The following is a 20,172-nucleotide window of genomic DNA, read 5'->3' on the forward strand; positions in this document are numbered from 1 at the left end:
AAATAAAATAGGATGGACTGCAAAGCACAGGAGATCTGTGTAAATGTTTTAGCAGGTGACTTTGTCTTGGATGAATTATCCTGAAATACCCCCCGATCTTTTGCTGTCTTACCATGCTACTTTGCATAGGGAAAAAAAAGACATGGTAGGAAGATTGTCACCCCCATTTATCTGAGTTCTTCCACCTGGCTTATTTCAAGTATTACTATAGCACAACTTCTTCCCCAAACCCTTCCACTACCAAAATGCCCCAAGCTCAGCTTATACCTTGATCTTCCTTGTGACAGCGTTTATAAAGTGCAAACTTCGCAGGGTTGTCAGCCACAAAGAACTTCTTGAGCAAGGCCTCGATAACTTCCCGGACAGTGTTGGTGCTGCTGATGTGAAGGGTGTTCACGCAGCCGTCCGGCAAGTAAAAAGCGGTCTCTGCATTGCTGGGAGCACACCTCCCCTGGCTCTGGGAGGACTGCACAGTGATGGGTCTGCATAGTTCCATCTGCACTTTGATGAAGCCAGTGTAAATCCCATTCGCATTCTGCAGTGAAGGAAAGGACTGAACTGTTAACATCGTCAGCAATGACCAGCTGTGACACAGCAGTGGAGCAGCCACATGAGAATGCTCACTGTGGTGAACACAGTTGAAATACCACTACAATACACGACATCTCATAGAATAACTCTCTGAACTACCACAATACCTTTCCTTTCTGGTATATCTTCTGAATATTAATTTTGCTTATTAATAACTATTGAGTATTAATGGTTTTTTAATAATAACCATTGAATTCTAAGTATATTAGGACCTCATCAAGCAACAGGTATGACATACCAGTGATAGGTTTTAACTTTAGGAGAGAACTATGAAGTGAAAAAGATCACTAACACCCATCTTTGGCAACAGATTTACTGCAAAAATACAGAAATTATCTCCCACACTTTAGCTGTCTTTGTCAACTTCATATGAGGTATTTAGATGGTCAAATCATGTTGAAAAAAAAACCCCAACCAACCATTAAAAAAAAAACCAAAACAAAAAACCCCACGAAACAACAACAACAACAAAAAAAACCCCAGACAAAACCCCAGAATAAATGCCAATCTAATCAACATCTGAAATTGTTTATTCCACTTTCTTCTGAAGGACAATATAGTAAAGCAAATCAAACCTTACTGAGCTAGAAAACTTTTGACAATCTGGTTTTAGGCATAGTAAGTCCTGATCCACAAGCAAAAACATAACAAAGATCTTCTCAGTACATAGTCATACTTACATGGTTTAGGATATAATGGAATTTCAAAATTTCCATATACACCCACGGGAATATGTCATGTATTAGAAAATTTGGACAGCATGACAACTGAGTAACAGCGTGTGAAGCATATGCGAATTTTATTAGTATGGTCCTGAGTAGACTGGACTGAATATCAGACCTGGTTCACAGTCCTTGGAAATTATGAGTCTTATGTATTCCAGTTTGTACTGTCTATGTTTCGAGGACAGGGGGAAGAAAGCCTCTTCATGCTGAAAACCTATATGACTACTCCGAAAGTTAAGTCTCCTATAATAAATATTGAGTGGTTTTTTTATCACTCGTTGAGCATCCTTATCAAAGAAATCAAAAAAAATTTATCTTCAGAAACAAGATAAATATACCTTCATTTTTACCATCTGAGCATTTTCAGAATTTGTCAGAAAATTCTGACAAATTTTCACCTTAGCGTCAGCTGACAGTTTACCTTAAACACATTTCAAATTACACCAGTTTGTTTTTACAACAGGTTTTTTTGATCCATATAAAAGAGTTACATGGATAAAAAGCATTTCAGAAATGAGACTTAATTTGCAGATCTAAGGAAATGTCACTTAAAAAATCATTAAAACAGTTTCATATGCAAGATGCTGAGAATAAAGCAATTCACAATGCACTACAAAGTTACAGCTCAACTGCTTGCATTAAAAATTACAGGAATCCTATGCAAAACTTACCAAGGTCATCTTTAATTTATCAGTGACAGATGAATTATAGCTTTGTATCTTCTCTTTAACTTCTTCTTTACTGAGATAAATGTGAGGTTCTCTCTCCTTCTGAACATCCTTCAAAAACAAGACAGCAGTTTTAAAATAAAAAATAATAATAATTATTTTATGATTTTGGATATGAACATTACTCCAAATGGTAATTATTCCACAAAGGCTCAACATAACAGTAATTAGCTGTACAGCAACAGAAAGGATTAACACATTAAGCAAATCAAACAGAACATTCAGACTGAAGGGAGATGGTTTAATCAACACATCCAAAGACACCTGTGCCCTTTTGTTGCCAACTGTTTTCCTTTGAATATTTTGCAGCAGTATGCAAAACAGCTCAGCTCATTTTATGGCTTGATTTCCTCCTGTCAATGCCATGCCATCCTGTTAAAAACACTTAAAATTTTCATGAAATATTACTTGGGGCACAAATAGGTATTTCTGAACAAATGAGGAGTACATCTGAAAATAGCAGCACATCCTAACAAGTAACCCTGACAATCCCAGCATGTGCCAACAACACGACGGCATCCCTGCATTCCAACGTGACAGACAGGATGTTACACACAGGGTCACTGCCTACTACGTAAACCATTGCAAGTAACTCTCCAGATACATAATGTTACACCAATTGCATGTTTTTTCCATGGGGAAGGCCTATTAAGATTTTTCAACTGTTGCTTTTATGAGGTTGCTATGGATTTCACGTGCAGCAGTAAAAGATGACCCTGGAATTGGATTTTTTCCAAACAAACATTTGTTCCCAGTCTGTATTCCCACAGCAAACCAGTGTTATAAATACATTCCAGTTTCTACCACTGGCACAAATGCCATATATAGTATGAAAGAGTTGCAGCTCTCAGCTTTGACGATTTAAGGCTTCAATTAGACAAGGGAGACGCTTTGAAGAACCTCGATGCTTTCAGAGAACACCTGAACACATTCACCCTACGGACAAACTAAGTCACAGTTCCATCTGTCCTCACAAACACATTCCAGTGGAGCATATCCTGAGAAAGGACTTCCCTGACTTCAGTGGCCAGTCCTGTATCCCAGTCTATTGGACACCACTCAGCACAAATCAGCATACACCTTTGCAGGCACTTCAGTTTGCCAGACAGGACCCCAAAGATGAGCACATCTGCTGTGGCATTGTAAGCTTCCACTTGCCAGAAAGAATCTGCTGAACTTTTTGTGTCTCCTAATTTAAAATCAAATATTTTTAGCTCTTTTAGGCTTAGTTTTGCTTTTCCTATATGGCATTTCACTAAATGACATGCTGGAGCAGACTTATTTTCCCATAGCTATAAAAAGAAAGGTGTGGTCTGAATGGAGAACTTGAAGCCAGAAACCTTGAATTCTGATCTGGGCTCAGATACTGATTTCCTGCATACCACAGAGAACATACCTTTATTCCAAAATCAGGAAACTGAGGCAAAAAAGGAACACCAGTGAAAGACAGCTCTGCCATTAGTTCCTTAAACACAGTTCTAAGATTGTGTATTGCACAGTTGCCAGACACCACCTACTATATTACAAATACCAAATTACTGAACATTTTCAGAATTCAAATCTCTATTCTCCCTAGAGAAACGAAGCCTTGTTGCCCCTCTATTTTTCATCTTCCCTCTCCCCCAAACTGTCATAATAAAGACGGACACAGTTTCATCTAAACTGCCCACTTCATCTCTCCAAAGGCTCTTTCAGCTTTATAGTGTTCTATTTGGGGGCAAACAAAGCAGACACAAAGGAAAAAAAGTGGATACTAAAGGGACAGGAAAGTCTGCAGGCCTCTATTTACATCTATATGACACATTTCAAGAACCCAAGCTTTAACTTGCGACATTCCCTGTAAGTGCAGACAAACTCCTTCACATGGATACCAGCCAAGACTCACCTCAGGCAAGCACATTGTAGAGGTCATATCTCTCCAATCTACCAACAGTATTGATACTGAATTTCCAATACTGGACACCTCAGCTTTAATGTTATTATTAATTAATTTCTGATTCTTCAGCCAGGTACCTACCCAGCTGGAGTTGACCATCATGATGATTACTGAGGTCACCCACAACATCCACTATCGTTAAGCAAAAACACGAACCAGGAAAGAGGAAAAAACCTCAACCTATGTTGAAACATCAACCTTTGTTTACGAAAAAATAATAAACAAACAAACAACCATTTCGCATTAACTTCTGTGCACCTCAAGGTTTAATTTCACAAAAACAACTTTTAATAACTGTAGGTGACAAAAAGAACCTATTGCCTTTAATTGCAATGGCACAGGGTAAGATCACAAGGCTGACAGCTAGGAAATTATCTGTATGCATTATTAAGGAGAAAAAAAAAGAGCAAGAAAAAAAACCTTGGTGAATTAATAAGTATAAACAGACAACAAGAAACTTTCTCCTATTTTCACACAGGAGAGTTTTCATATACATTTCTCTTCTCCCAAAATGACAGAAATTTGATCTGGTTAGAAAAGACACCACCCCACAAGATCACTCTAATCCTGGGGATTGCCATGGAACCAGGCACGACAAGCAAAATCCAAGCACAGCATCCAAGCCAGCTGATTTCCCATAGACTTGCCCTGGTCATGCCCTTGTAGTCAGCCTTCTCAGGTGCAGCTCCATTATAGAGCTGTGGGCCACAAGGTATCACTGGGGCAGCTGTCATTCCCTCAAGTGAGTCAGACATGATTCCATACTTGAACATACCACAGGAATTTCTGCCTTCTTGCACTAGCACTAGAGGCCGGACAATTTTGGCAAAGCTTAATTAAGCCCACAAAAAACACATCTGTGTGTTTACGCAAAAGCAGGGATTACCTCCTTCTGTAGCAAGCATTCTGCCAACAAATGTACCTCTAACTCATTTTCTAAACAACCAAAGCCTGTGCCTCAATTAATTTTAACAGCATGTAGTTCATAGCAAACCTCTGAACTGAATACAAAGAGGACTACTAGGATTAAAACAGACAAATGGACCCAAAATCATTCAATAAAAATACCATACATAATAGGCAGAAATGCTGTTTACTTCAGTCATCATTTTCACCCTACTCCACCATCTTTCACCATCAAGACCACAGGCAGAGAAAAGTGAAGACATGTCCCAGAAGAGGAAAGAACTTGATGCCACTGGAAACCTAAGCCTGAGGTCTTCATGAATTATTCTGGCAATACCATCCTGCACCCAAAAAAAGCTGAGAACACTACAACTACTCATTCATCAGGGCACAGCTTCAACCAAGCAAACAAAACCTCCTCACCAGATACATACCAGGACTTAACAGAAAATCACATTGCTGTCACACAGACTGCAGAGACAGTAAATCCCACATGACTGCTGTCAACAGAAAGCCAACAAAGGAACAACTCACTGGGTTTATTACGAACAAGAAAGCCTCAGCCCACCATGATTCACTGGGTCAGCTGCACTCAGTGAGTATCACTAAGCAGGACACACAGATTTGAGGCACCTGTGTCTTTTAATTTTCCTAATTATGCTTAACCAACATGCAAAGAGAAGCTGACAAGATGGTATATAGGTTTTTTTCCCTGTTTTTTTTCAACTTTCCTGAAGCTGAATTGCTCTCAGTATACATTAGCACTTAAATTTTGCCATACAGCTTTGCTAGCTATGTTGGAAGTTATAATAAGTCTTCTTTGACCAGCATACTGAGGTGGGTAGAGGAAGACTTAGCAAACTCATTTCCCATAGGAAATAACAGGTCCTTCATAACAGGACCCACTAAAAGCCGTCCCCTGCTAACTCTGCTTTTGTCTAGCAGATCAAATTCCACTTTGTTATCTCAGCAGGTAAATTTATTACCTGTGAAGACCTTGAGTCATCCAATACAACAGTAATACTTAAGTCATCTCTACCATGCTTTACAACGTGCTTCTGACATCTTGCTCTTGCAATGGCCACTAAGTGGTTGAAACCACACCTGCTCAGGGTGGGACTACTGGTAAAGTAATTGCTCCTAAGTCAGCTGTTTCAAACAAAGGAGCAAGAGCAGTTTGGAGGTGAGACTGGGCACAGCTTCTCAAAGTCAGTGTGCTGCTGAGGCACAAGGGAAGCATGATTCATCTCCAGGCTGATTCAGATGCAGCTGATTCATCTCCGACTCCCTACAAAACGCCCAGCACGCACCTCAGAACAACTGTACGTCAGGAATTGTGAAACCACCTTTCTTCAAAAGTTAGGCCTGGTGATGAGTTTCCTAACCACAGATCCTTGCATATGTCACAGCAGCAGAGTGAAGTATAAACACAACCAGCAGAGCAGTTCACACTGGGTCTTTTTCCATCAACCAAGACCTAGATGTTGCTAGGCTTAATCATATAGCACTTCTGGGTGCTAGTGTGCAAAAAATGAACCTTCTCTATAAAACAATGCACAAACATTTCCATGCTATTTTTTGTAAAAATAAAATAAAATATATAGAATTGAACCTGAGCTAGGTTCTCTTCCATCACCTAGCTAAATTATATTCTTGGTAATGTCTGCCATGTCAGCACCCCTTTCTCCTCCCAGCCCACTTCAGTGTTTTCCTCATCAGAGCTCCTGGTCTCCTTCCATTCCCTGATGCAAATGTGATCTGCTACTTCCTCACACCAGCAAAGATGGGAAAGATAAAAACTAGTCCCAAGGAGACAGCTGAATACATCAGAATCCGTGCAGATATATCTGGGTCTAAAGCACTGATTTTCTAGTGTGAGCTATTAATTGTTAAGGAAATCATTCTGTCCTTCACAACACTTACAGTGCACATCATTGGCAGCCATTTGTGTTAAAGCCATTTCTCAGGTCAACCAAAGCAGGATTTCATTCTCAAATGAAATTCCTAAGCAACAGCTGTCCCTAAGAGGGAAATGAGGCAAGTGCTTTCATTTTCCCAAGGGGAATAGCTGGTCTTTCATTAGAGCTCATGATGCAATGCCTCTTCACAGTTGAGCTTCCTCCCAACAAAAAGAGCAGAAAATGTTTTTTCTTTATCGCCTCCACCCCCCATGCTCATCTCATTTATTGTAGCACAGATGTTTCGAGAAGCAGCACTCTCTTTGTAACATTTATGCTGAGTGCAAAGCCCTAGCTGAGACTCACTCAGCATGAATCCTCAAGAAACACAACTAAAACTGCACAAATTACAATTAAAGTGAACTGCAAGTCAAGTTGTGGTCCCAAAAAAGAAGAATCACATCACATCAGGGGTTTTATGGAAGTCTAAGTCTCACGGTTTCTGCCAAAGCCTAGTCTTGCATGCAGTAAGAAAGCACTAATAAACTCAACAGCTACAAGCTGCTATGGGACAAGGATGAGAAAAGGTTTCACAAACAAAGAAAACTCCAAAACCATGAAGGCTGTATCCTCAGGATCCTTGCCTTGAGTCAAATGTCTGGTTTCCCCAAACTGCTACTGCAGCCTTCTATTCATGGAGAGATCAAAGGTCTCTCTCTTCCATCCAACCTGGTATTTTCACAAAACTTAAGAAATTAGCATCTCTTGAGGAATGGAGAACTAAGTTCCTCTTCAATATTTCAGCCTGAAAGACACAGGGAAATATAATGGACAAAAGGTTAAACCTATCCCGGGAACTTAAATAAAGCATTTTTATGAGAAATCTGAAGAACCAAAGACCTCTGGGAACTCAAGCAATCTTTTAAGACACATCAATCCCTATCTCAGCTCTCATGTTTCACATTAATCACACACATACAGTGAACATGATTCAGTCAGATGAATGAAGATTGCTGTAAATTGTGGCTGGAAATTTCTGAAATAAAGCACTAAGGGGTTGAAAATGAGAAATCCAGCCTAATCTAAATTTTAAAAAAAAGTCTTGTTTAGTCATAAAAATTTCAGCTAGTGCATACTACTTACATTACATTTGCATTAAAGAAAGGATTTAACTAACAGTGCTATCATACAACAACAAAAAAGCCCAACAGAGAATACAGGAAACAAAATAAAGGGAATTCTGATCTCAATTGTTACTCCTTCTACAAGCAAGAATACTCTCTTTCCTACTGCCTGCCAGCACCCCTACAGGAAAGACAGCAACTGAAACCTTGCAATTAAACTATTTTGAAACAAGCACCTTACTTCTCCCTCATCCTAACTCTTCTGAGAGCAGAGCAGCTTCCCAAGTGACAGCAATCTCTCCTATCCTGGGGCAAGCCTGAACTCAGGATATGTGCTCTTCCTTCATCTGAAACCCTGAGACTCACCAAGTAGAGACACTGGTCACAGACAGTCAGAGACACCAGCAGCCATAAAGGTGTGAAGAAGACCAACTAGGGGCAGGGTGGCCAGGAGGAAACATTAACATCCCAGTACCTACCGGCATTGACCTTATCGCATAGCTGAACCTTGTAATGTTTGCATCTTCCTGAACAGGGTGAGGTTGCTTTCTGGGTCAGGGAAAGGGGAATTTTTCTCACAGGATGGACATGGGCAAAATAATCTCTCTATCTTCTTGTAATACCTTTTGCTTTCTGCATTCAGGGAGATCCAGTTCTCACAGGGCAAGGAAGCAGTCTCTTTTTTAGGAAAAGATTTTGTTTTTCTAAGCAGGTTTGGCTGATCTGAGTCTTGAACAATTATCCTGACAGTCAGAGAGAGTTCAAGAACAGCCCACACTATAAACTCCTGACAGAGCAAGAGAAGTGGCACCCTCCCAGGTCAGGTGTACAGGGCATCCAGCCTCATATTCTGCCTTTGACAGCAGCAAAAACAAAGGCTATTTCGAGCAAGCACGTGAGCCATCTCTGCAGCCTCTCTGCTGGCATCCACAAGTGTGGAAGCAGGAATTCAGACAGCACCTCCCTTCCGAGTCTGTTCAGTGTCCATTTATGGGCCTGGTGCCTATGCATGCACATAAGCCCCTTCTGAACCTGCCAACACTGCCTGTCTCTACACCTCCTGTGGCAGCAAGTTCCAGAAATTCAGGACTGCAGTGTGAAGAGGTACTGCCATCTGCTTTAAGCTGATCTTCTACTAAGACAGAAGATAACTTCCGTTAAAAACATTGAGTGCCTTTTAATCCCAATATGGCAGGAGCTGGTAAACCCAAGTTTCACATTCAGTTTACGTATCACCTTTGTGATTTTGTAAGCCACAGGTGCACATACCTTCTTTTTCTTTCTCCAAAGTGAGAAGCCTTGAACTCCTTAGTCTTTCCTAAGGTAGTTGCTCCATCCTCTCAATCATTTTGCAGCAGGGTGACTAAGCACAAAAATGGGATATGGGGACCAGACCAGGACAGAACTTGTGACATAGGTGCACCAAAGCTTAGATGCTCTTTGCTTATAAATCTGTATGCTACAGGTATATGAAAAATCTTTACTTTTATCCATGATGCAATGTGGTCTCCCTTCCATAGTCGTTAAAGAAATCCCAATGCAACACCACATTTTATAATTTTATCATAATTTTACAAGGTACAGGCATTACAGTTAATACTTTTTACTTTCTGACTGTTTTCAGTTTTTCCCAAGTACCACCATGTGATTTGGCATGCTAATGAAAGCAATGAATGACAAAGTAAAACATTATGGCTCCTGTCTGCCCCCTCTGATGTAAACACTCAGATGTTTATATGGTGAATATTTTTAAGTAGCAGAGAAACAAAACAAAAGTTGTAACTTCCCTTTATTCCTTTTAACAAATTATTTTCCTTCAAACAGAGGCCACATGAACACAGTTCATATTCAGGCATTGTGGAAGTAAGGCTAGAAAACGGAATATATTTGTTGGTGACATTAACATTGCTGATTGAGTTTCATTTAAGTTCATCATGACCTCACCTCTGAAAACCCCTAGTTACAAACCCTGTCGTACCCTACATGGTTGTACTTTAACTACTGGCATGCAACCCAGTTTCAAAAAATTTGTCATCTGTTTAAAGTGAAAACCAACTGTACAAATAATAGCAACTCAGGCTTAGCATTAGATTTTGTCCCTAAAGACACAACAGATATTACACAGATTTGTACATTTTCCCCTCTCCATACTATGACATATTTTTAAAGAAATATATTACATGATTTAAATAACATTTAACAGCCGTTTCAGTTTTGCAAATTTTAGTAAAACTAGATGTAAGAAATATCACAGACAGCAAATCATTTCCTTCAGGTCTCCTCTTCAGAAAGTGTGAGTTTTAACTGCTGGCTATTTAAGCACATAAGGTGTTTAATGAACTAAAATGGATTACCAGCCCCTGTGACCTGTACAACAAAGTCAAGCTTTTAAAAGACCATTAGGAAATGAGCTTATACAAGATATTGTATTGAAAACTAATTAGTATATCTTGAAGGTTAAGTATGGTCTAAAGCCCAGGGTACTAACACAAGCAGAGATGAAACAGCTAAGTAACATTAGGGCTCCAGGTTATTACACCACGTGCATGTGACCCTGCAATGCAAGAATCCAACATGTTCCATCCAACACAAGGTAGGAAGAGGTGGTTTACAATGACAACTCCCAGGTCTTCAAATGCAACTATCTACATTTTACTTTAAAACTGACATTGGAAACCACCCAGCCATTCCTGGGGAAGCAAGCACCATGCCAGGCCAAGGCACAGAGTCTTCTCCCCGTGCTTACTGCCAGCACTTTCCAGTCTGAAGCAAGCTCAGTCATGGGCCTTGTCTCAGCAGAAGCTGGTTGATGTGCCAGCTTTTACCAAGTGTGTCAAGCACCATTTTATCTTTAGAGCAACATTCCCTTCCTGGATTTGGTTGGGTAGTTCTAAGATTGTGTCACCAAATTACTTTTAAAACCTTCTGACAAAACCTGCCTGTATCGAGAAAAGACAACAACTTCATAATCAGGCCAAGCCTTAGGGCTGGTGTTAGACAGAAATGGTGAGCCTGCACATGGTCACAACAGTCCCATCAACCAAGTCATTTTTGTTTGGATTTGTTCCACATAAAAAACACAAACCTCAAAAATGCACACTAACAATTCTTATCTAGGAAACATCACACACTGGCTCTTTGGATATAGAGCAACTCTGACAGTTTTCCCTTATCACAGACAGAACACTGAAAAAAATCTTGAGAAAGATGAATGGCCTTCTCAAAGAAATTCCATGGTCATGGGGAGGATGTCGTACTTTGTTTGAAGAACATAAAGTTCTGCAAATTCAAATAGTCACTGTTACTGTCTCTATCAACCTGGTGCTGAACTCATATTTGAAACTTTTCTGAAGAAAAAATGCCCTCCTCTACCACACATGCATCTCAAACCCCCACAAAATTAAGGAAATACAACTATCTATTTTTCAAATGAAGTCTGCATTTGAAAGGCCTCAAAAGCTCATACACAACCTCTAATTAAAGTAGCAAAAATATCTTCTTAGTACGTTAAATATGATCATGATAAAACCATCACATGCATTTACAGTCAACTTATGTAACTGCTGCTATATATTATATATACACACACACATACACAAACAGAGCTAAAAACTAATCCCATCCAAAACCTAATAAAGTTCACATTGACTGTAACTCTACTTCAAAACAAGTTAGGTTTTCATGAAGTAAGTCCATAGGAAGTATTTTTACAACACTACTCGTCTCACTGCAATTTGTGCAATTAAGTCTCTACACAGTTTCCACAGAAATATTAAAAACCAGTCTCTTCCAAGAGACATCCAAATCAGATATTTCACAGTGCAGACCAAAGGATGCACCCCTGCAGTCTGGCCTGCATGAAAAACTTCCTCCTTCTTTCACACTCCAGAAAATTTATATCACCTGACACATTTCATTAACAGTTAAAACTGTAATGACTGTACCCTTCTGTACAGCCTTTATATTACCACATTAAAAATCAGATAGTATCCAAAAGACATTTCTAAAGCAGCATAATATAATCATCAGCTTTACCTACTACTCCCTAAGCTAATCTTGCAAAAATTCAAGAAAGAAAAATGGATGGGGGCAAAGTAGGCGACCATGTACCACTGTAGTGTAAACTTAAACTGACCTTAATGATAGGATTTTACCTCTATTTTGTATCTCCAGCCTTAAGAGGTCAAATGTTGAAAAATGAAAACCAAAACCCCTTACGCAATTATCTCAAGGCTGCAGCAAACTGGAACTTTTCAGTTCTTTCTCCACCTTCCTTCAATTTGACTGGAATTCCAGTTTGAACTTATCATGACTTCAGAGCTCAGATTTGACTGCTGTTCCAGTAAGAAAGAAAATAAAAGGCTTGAACCAGTCTTGGATTCAACTTACTTCTCTCATCTTGCAGATGAGGGATGCAGTAGAGCATTCACGGCTTAGCTGAGAACAAACTGGTAAAAGGCAGGTGGCTGCTGGACCTTAGCCATCCAGCTCCATGGCACCACCCACTAAAGCCCATGTCCTACTGACCTCAAGACCACAGCGGTAAGATGGTACTCAACCCTCAGATTGCTGCATTGTGAGGAAACCAACCGAGTCAGTACAATTATGCCTTGAATAAACTCATCAGCATGGTAATGATAACCTGTTTCCGAGGGGTTTCAATCTCTTGTTTTTCTACCACCTGGATTTTATCAGTCACACACATTTAAGGCTACCAAGCACTTCAGTTGTAAGCAGAGTGGGACTGACAAAAGCACAAGTGTCTTCAAAACTCCTACATTCTCTAAAAAGAAAGACAAAACATACTATTACCATTACAAAAATTGAAAACTGCCACCATCTTGTGTCTCAACCCGTTTTGCAAAAACACACTTGCTGCCCAGTTTCAGTATGAGTTTGTTTTCCAGAATACACACACACATTAACTTCTTACAAATCAATTCAGGTGCCTCTCATGCTGAGACAATTTTAAAGATGACTGCTTTTAGCCATATGCCCAGTTCTCTGTTAGATGCTACCACTGTCTGAGAAACCAGTGTCAGCTGTCACAGCCCTCACCCACTAACAGAATCACTACAAGGCTGCAGGTGACTTCCACAAATCCAGGAGGCTTCTTTCTTAAATAGGTTTTTTTTTTCTTTTTACAGGTGAAAAAGAACAAAATAAACAAACTGAAAACAGAAGAACTAGCAAAGGAAAGACAGGGTTTTAATTTTGTACAGGTTAAAAAAAAAGACCAGAGATAACATAAAAAAGCATTAACCAAGTCTGCGGCAAGAGAGAACTACAGTGCAATAAACACCTTATGGCACAGGTCCCAACTTATCCAAACACTGTGCTAGCCTGGTGCCATGTATCAGCAGACAGTTTACACCACTAACATCTCCAGTGCTTATGTGAGCATGCTGCTCCTTTCTCATCAATTCACCATTTCTGTATCTGGGCAGACAATTCTGTAGCAGTGAATCACATCAGAATTACAGGACAGTTGTTACACTCAGACATTTATTTTTTTAATAACATCAACAAAAGAATAGGGTGATACCAGTGCTATTTAGATCAATACTGACAGGACACAGTGGAGAGAGAACAGAGTAGAAGGCCACAACTGGTAGGCGATCCAGGAAGGTGTGAACAGAAGACTTCAGAACATGGTTAATGAATATCCCACTGGAGAAGCTGGATAAACAAACTCTCCATCTGAGGAAAGGTCAGGGGAACAGCAATTAGGCTGCACTGGAGAACAGGGCTTGCTTGCTTACAACCTGATGCTATGGCCCGACTCCAAACACAAGTTATTTTGCCATGCTGGAGAATGGCCACCAGGAAACCAGAGAAGGGGGAAAATGATTACATGCTTTGTTCTTAAGCAGCAAATGGGAGAATGTGTTGACTTTACAACAGAAAGTTCAAAAAGTTGTTCTTTTTTCCTTTCCAAACAGCTATTTCCCTGCTTTTATGGGCAGGATGTTACAGGCACAAGGAAGCACTGCTGCTACTCCACCTTTCCTTAAGCCTGACTTCTGCTTCAGGAAATGTAATTATGAAGCTTCTGAAGGTATGAGATCTGCTAGAGCTGATAGGCATTTCAGGTGGAAGCAGAAGAGTAGAATTTTTTGTTTTAAAAAAAATCCCTGTTAATGTTAGAGGGAGTAAGGATAGTCAGTACTATCGCACCCTCTGAGAAAACACTCAGAAGACAGAACACATTGGAAAGGATGGGTCACCTTATGGGCAAGCATCAGATAAGAAACCAGTACAATCAAAATTTCCTCAAATAACAAATTCTGCAAAGCAAAATCACAATGGCCTTTTTATTAAAAGCATCTGAAATATTTTGTTAACATTTCCTGTACTTTAACAGAAAATACTGAGAACTCATGGTTTTAGCCAATAAAATGAAGCATGCAACCAGGTAATTTAAAAGGAGATCAAAATAAAAGTTAAAAAATAAAAACCAAACCAAAAAACCATCACCCAACTGGAAACAAAGCATTTGCCTGTGTCTTTAAACTTACAGTTGTTAATTTACTAAGTTATACCATTATCTTATTAAAAGTTTATAGATCACAGGAGCCATTCTTAGTTTACAAATATAGACATGCACACTTAAAACTATACAGTAAAGTGGAGTCTTTTTGAGAGCTGGAAAAATTAAGAATGTATCTGGAACCTGTGACACACACAAAAGCATTAGTCCTGTAATCAGACCAGTCAGTTCACATCCACTTTTCCACTGAGCATATATAATACAAGTCCGCTAACAAGACCTCTCTAATTGCCATATGTGAAGGGCCTCAGCTTTTACACCTCAATCAAACATGTAATTAATTAAAGGTTTGGTATTTCTTCTGTTCCAAACCTGTACAGGCAATTTTGCCAGAACACTGACATTCAGACAAATTTCTACCTTTGCATAATGTGATAGCAAAAACTTCTCATATCGACAAACATTGATGGTTCACATAAAAAGTTCTTCTGTAATGCCTGGTTGCACAGGGTAGGGAAGGGGGAGAAGAACACATGGGTGTTTCCCCTATGCAGCATCCTAGCAAGCACAATGATATTATAACACAAGGAGCAGACGTGGAAACTACAGACAACAGAACAGTACAGAGAAGGCATTCCATTTTTTTAAATGCATTTGTTTAGCATCCAAACAATCACTTCTGACCCACATTATGAATGTGGAAAGTTACAGTAGCATAGTAGTAAGTGTCACTTTTACACAAAAACTACAAGGCATCCCAAGTATAAGGAAGTTCTCTCCAAATGACATAGTCCTTGATTATTAGGACCATTCATCAGGAATTCCTAATGAAATCAGCAGAATTCTTCATTTATTAATTAGTAAAAATTAAGGAAAATCAGTGTAGTTACTTACACAGGCTTAGGTGACACACTGATGCCCACATACGCACACATGCAGGAAAGATGTTTTCAGAAAAAATGGCATGGCAACATCAAAGCGTAGAAACACGATGAACAAGGAACAAAGGAAGCTTACTACATGCTTTTAATCAAATAATTTTTATGATGCAAAGTGGGAAGAAGCCAGACACAGCTTTTCAGCATTTCATAAAAAGAGCACAGGCAATCTAAACAAGCAAACTACAAAGGACGCAAGCGATCCTAAGAAAAGATAATGCTGCAGGGTATACAACCTGAGGTACCACCACACCTTCCAGTTTTGCTTCAGTAATCTGCATTTTGTTTGCAATTTCTCAATCTCATACATCTAACTAATTTACATCATTGAAAAATTAACAAGACTTGCAAACATCTTATAAGCTTAACCAGACTAGGAAATACCACCTTTCTAGTGAGTCAGAAGTCTAGTTCTGTCCTGAGGAAAGAGTGATCAAAACCAGCAACATCTTGATGTTACTGCTAACATAAGGAGAGTGTGCTCTCCTCTTTTGTACTCCTTAGCAGTTTTATGTGGCCACATAATTATACTAGAAATGAAGCACACCTGCTTCCAGCCACCCTCCCACTGAGACCATGCGGTGGTTTAGGTCGCACAGCCCATACACAGGATAGCCAAAAAGCCTGCTCTGGGATGAGGCTTTCCAAAGTACCCTCCACATCTTCTAACAGGGGGGCAGACACCGTACAGACCCTGCACTGTGTTCTCCTCCTGCCACCAGAGTCACAACTCCATGCTCCAAGACATAAAGGATGAAGCTGGGCTGGAAATAATCTACTTTTTCCGACAGAACTAACCCCACTGCCCCTCCTCTCCTGCTTGGCACATCTTGGGAGACCACCAGCCACCACTACCTGTTTTTCCTGCCCACCAGAACACCTGTGCCCAATCTGATCTCAAAATGCTTTGAAGGGAATTCATATGCATGTAAACAAGCAGAGGTAATATCACCAAGGGTCATGCTCTTGTTTTAGCTAGTTCAGGTGTTGTCACTAAAAAGGGAAACAGAGTAATTTTCACCACAGAAGCAGAGTCTTTTATAAATTAATAAAAGCTAATAGGTAGATGACCAACTGACTGCTATAGCTGGTGACAGGGCCAGTGGGTGAAGAGAGGCTCCCCGCTGGTAGGCTCTGGACTGCCAGCCCTTTGCAGTGACTTGCCCACAAACTGGGAGCATCAGACATGCATGCTCCTGTGTACTAGGACTGGTCATAACTACATTCCTACTCCCTCTGGGATCTCTTTGCAAACTACTACTGTTTAAGAGAATAATTTGCCAGCACAACTGTACATTCCTGGGAATATTTTGCAAATCAGTTGTAAACAGTAGGCTTAGCAAACCTTTTCTAAACTTTACACAGAACAAGGAAACATTATCCCTGCACCCATAACCTCAGCACTCTTGTGTTTCAGTTTACACTGAGTCCCATACATCTATTAAATGGGATGTTTTGAAATACCAAGTTATCAGGAATGCTGGCACTGGAATACTGATTCTCACATTAACTTTTGTAACATTGCAAGATCTTCCAGATCTGACTGCTCTAGTTTACAAAGACTACTCCCACTGAAAGGGCTACCGCCACCCTCCACCACAACAGCTGTTTGCAGAACGTGATCTCTGTTTCTGTCCAAACCCTCGCTGATATTTGCTGTCTTGACTCAAGCTGTTTAAGTGACTGCATAGTTTTGAAGTAAAAAAGCACTGAACAAATCCAGTTGAACAAAATTAAAAACTAAAGATTAACATAAGAAAGCGCAGCCAAAGGAGCACGGCGATGCTCATTTAGATTTCTAAATAACAGAACGCAACTCTCCCCATACCCAGACTGACCTAGAAACTCCCAATATCCAGCTTACTTATAAGAAACAAGAGACATCAAAATGCTGCCAAGGGACACCTGGCCCCTTAAGAGGCCTCTAATTTACTGTCTCTGCAGCTGGATAATGGGAAAAATCCGTATTTTTCACTCCAGCACTCAAACCAGGAATGAAGAGCCAGTCCAGATTTTGCCATGAATACACAACGTAGTTTTAAGATGAGGTTTAATCTAGGAGTTTTTAATTGTGTGCCCTTTGGAAGTGAAGTACTGAGCAAGCATAGGCTATAAGCTTTACTATGAACTTGAACACAACCACTAAGTAATGGGTTTAAGTACATTTCACTGAAAATAAAGCTAGGGAAAGGTACTAAAAATGCTTTCAGAGGATAAATACAGTACGCATCCAAGTGTCAAATTTGCAACAATAATTTAAAAATATTCTTTTAAAAGAACACAAACCATTACCTTTGTGGCACACAAGCATGTATTGACTGAAATTGCACAGATGGCAACAGCCATTTTTCAGTTGATCACAACTGCAACTAATGTTAGAAAGGTCGAGCCAAGGTTCACATTATGTATTAAGAAGAGATTTATCCTCTCTCTCAAAACTCCAGCCAAACAGCTCCATTGCAGCAGAGGGAGAAGCTGCAGGGAAACGGTGTGTTTGTCCACAACAGAAATTCATCTGACTGCCCCTGGAGCAGCTGCAACTGCAAAGGGAAAGCTGTGGAGTCCAGGAGGATGATAGGGAACCAGTGGGGGAAGCTACCATAGGCACAGCAAGTCAGGACCATGTGCTGAAAGAGACGCATTGAGCACTGTTTCAGAACCGTTGCTCAATTCAAGGTCCACCTGTTCTTTAAATAAATGCATCCATCTTTTTGAGCAGTATTGTTAGACTTGTTCTCATCAACAACTAAACAGAATTACAGAACAAACTAATTCATTTATGGATTACCATCAGTATATTATTTTCCACACTACACGTAGCACTATTTTCCTCACACACTTGCAAACACAGGCTTTTTTAGGTGTTCTGTGGCAATATTTTCATCAAGCAACTGTAACTGTGAGGCTGGGTCTGTAAGAGCCCTTGCTATAGATACTGGAAGGAGCCCAGCAAAGAAGGAAGGAACAGCGGGAGGAACCTCTCAAGTGAATTTGGCTTGGCAGGAACAGGTTCTACCCCTGCCCTGAAAAGGAGTTTAAAGTACAAAAATATCCACAGATGATAGCTAATGGCAGGTTCTCTCCTTTTAGGGGAGCTGACTCGAGACCTGAGAGTTATTAGGATTTGCTGAGTCATGAACATTCACATGTGCAAGCAAAGCAAACACAAGCAGGACAAGTTCTCTGCAATGTGAGATACATGCAGAAGTCTGTCACAGCTGTAGATCTAACCAGATCAGAAGCAGAGGACAATTCTTACTACACAGAGGAGGGAGCAAAGCGGGAGACAGGACAGGACACGAGACACTGATCTGATCAAAACACCTGAACAGTTCCTATGCCAGGTGATGCAGTAAGACAGAGGAGCCAATTCCACCAGATAAACACAAGTGCCATATGTGAGAAATCCTAGCACATCCAAGATGCCTGCACAGGGCTGGCAGATATGTCAGAGGTTTAGCTGGATGCCTGCAACCCAGCAAGTGGCAACAGGAGGAGATAGGGCAGGATACACATCCAACAGTACCCAAGACAACATTAGATACCTCTGGTTTAAGCAACCAAGTCCCAAAGCACAGGCTGACTTAGTGGTGAGCAGAATTGCTCTTAGCTGTACTGCCAACACTGTCAGTGAGACACTCGCATTCACACACCTGCACGTGGGTGTTCAGTCCAGAGCTGAATCCTACTCCAACAACATCAACAAGAGGCAGACTTAAAAAAAATAAAGGCAGAGTGGTTTTTGCAAATGGATCTGTGGAATTCCATGTCACAGGACTCTGGGGATGTTACAAGTTTACATGGGTGCAAAAGCAGCCTTGGTAACTCCCAGGAGAAAACAACCTAGCCTGCAAATCAAAGAGGCTAGAAGAGTGTTCTGTCAGGACACCACTTCATAATTGCCCCGTTTCTTACCCTTCCCCAGCACGTACTATTAACAATTGCCAGACACTGCTCTAGACACATCTTGCTTTTGACCTCATATGGGTATCCACACGTTTCTTATGTTTCAGCTTCCATATAAAATGGGAATATCATCACCACTGCACAAGAGAGAAACAGCAGGTCCCAAAGTGAGGCTGGCCAACCAAGGTGACTGTCAGGCATGCACAGAGCCCAAGGTGAAGCAGCTAGGGATCACCCAACTCAACCACAACACAAAACACACCTTAATGTAAAGCCAGAAATATGAGCAGTGGTGTACTTGCAGAAGGGAAGAAGTTCTTGTTAATATGTTGTTATTATTGGAAGGCACATTCACAAACATTTGTGAAATATCATAGTAAAAAAAAAATCCCTGCTGAAATGATTAATTCTCCTTTTAAAGCAAGCTTTGAGTACCATGCAGGGAATTTATGGCCTTATGCCACATACTCCACAATAAGGAAAAGGGGAAAGACTCATCAAGATTAGCAGCATATATTCTGTGTGCTGGATGAGGCAGAGAGTATGTGGGAGGGATGCTGGCAAATGATAATGTAATTAAAAATTTTAACTTAACCCAGAGAGACAAGCAGGAATAATAACACTGGCTTTTCCAAACTTAGCTATCAAGTGTTTTTAAAAATAAACACACAAACACTTTAATGTGGTCATTTATAAAAGAATTATTTTATTACCTAGAAAGCACAATCCAGAATTGGAGTACCACAGACCTAGGATTCATTAAGTATCTATGAAGTCTATGACAAGACTTTACACTTAATGACATGTTTTCAAATGAAACAGTTACACTTAACTTTATAATACTAACCCTTGGCACATGTATATATATATATATATACACACACACACACACTTATACCTTGACAAGAATTCTGCTAAACAACTATTTAT

The 20,172-nt window shown here is 40.1% G+C and overlaps 2 protein-coding genes across 2 annotated transcripts in view; one reads left to right on the forward strand and one right to left on the reverse strand.

Annotated features, from left to right (window-relative positions):
• Positions 1-13,075, forward strand: part of GNS (glucosamine (N-acetyl)-6-sulfatase) — a 42,828-nt gene extending 29,753 nt beyond the window's left edge. Inside the window, exon 15 of the transcript XR_014226335.1 lies at positions 13,056-13,075. The gene's annotated coding sequence lies outside the window, so the exon portion shown is untranslated. The remainder of the gene's footprint in view (positions 1-13,055) is intronic.
• RASSF3 (Ras association domain family member 3) overlaps positions 1-20,172 on the reverse strand; it is a 53,132-nt gene that overhangs the window by 4,146 nt on the left and 28,814 nt on the right. The window contains exons 2-3 of the mRNA XM_082279920.1: positions 1,988-2,095; positions 268-535 (exon numbers count right to left, since the gene is read on the reverse strand). Coding sequence (XP_082136046.1) covers positions 268-535; positions 1,988-2,095 — 376 coding nt within the window. The remainder of the gene's footprint in view (positions 1-267; positions 536-1,987; positions 2,096-20,172) is intronic.

Source organism: Coloeus monedula (genome assembly GCF_965178545.1).
Source record: "Coloeus monedula genome assembly, chromosome: 4".
Taxonomy (NCBI): Eukaryota; Metazoa; Chordata; class Aves; order Passeriformes; family Corvidae; genus Coloeus; species Coloeus monedula.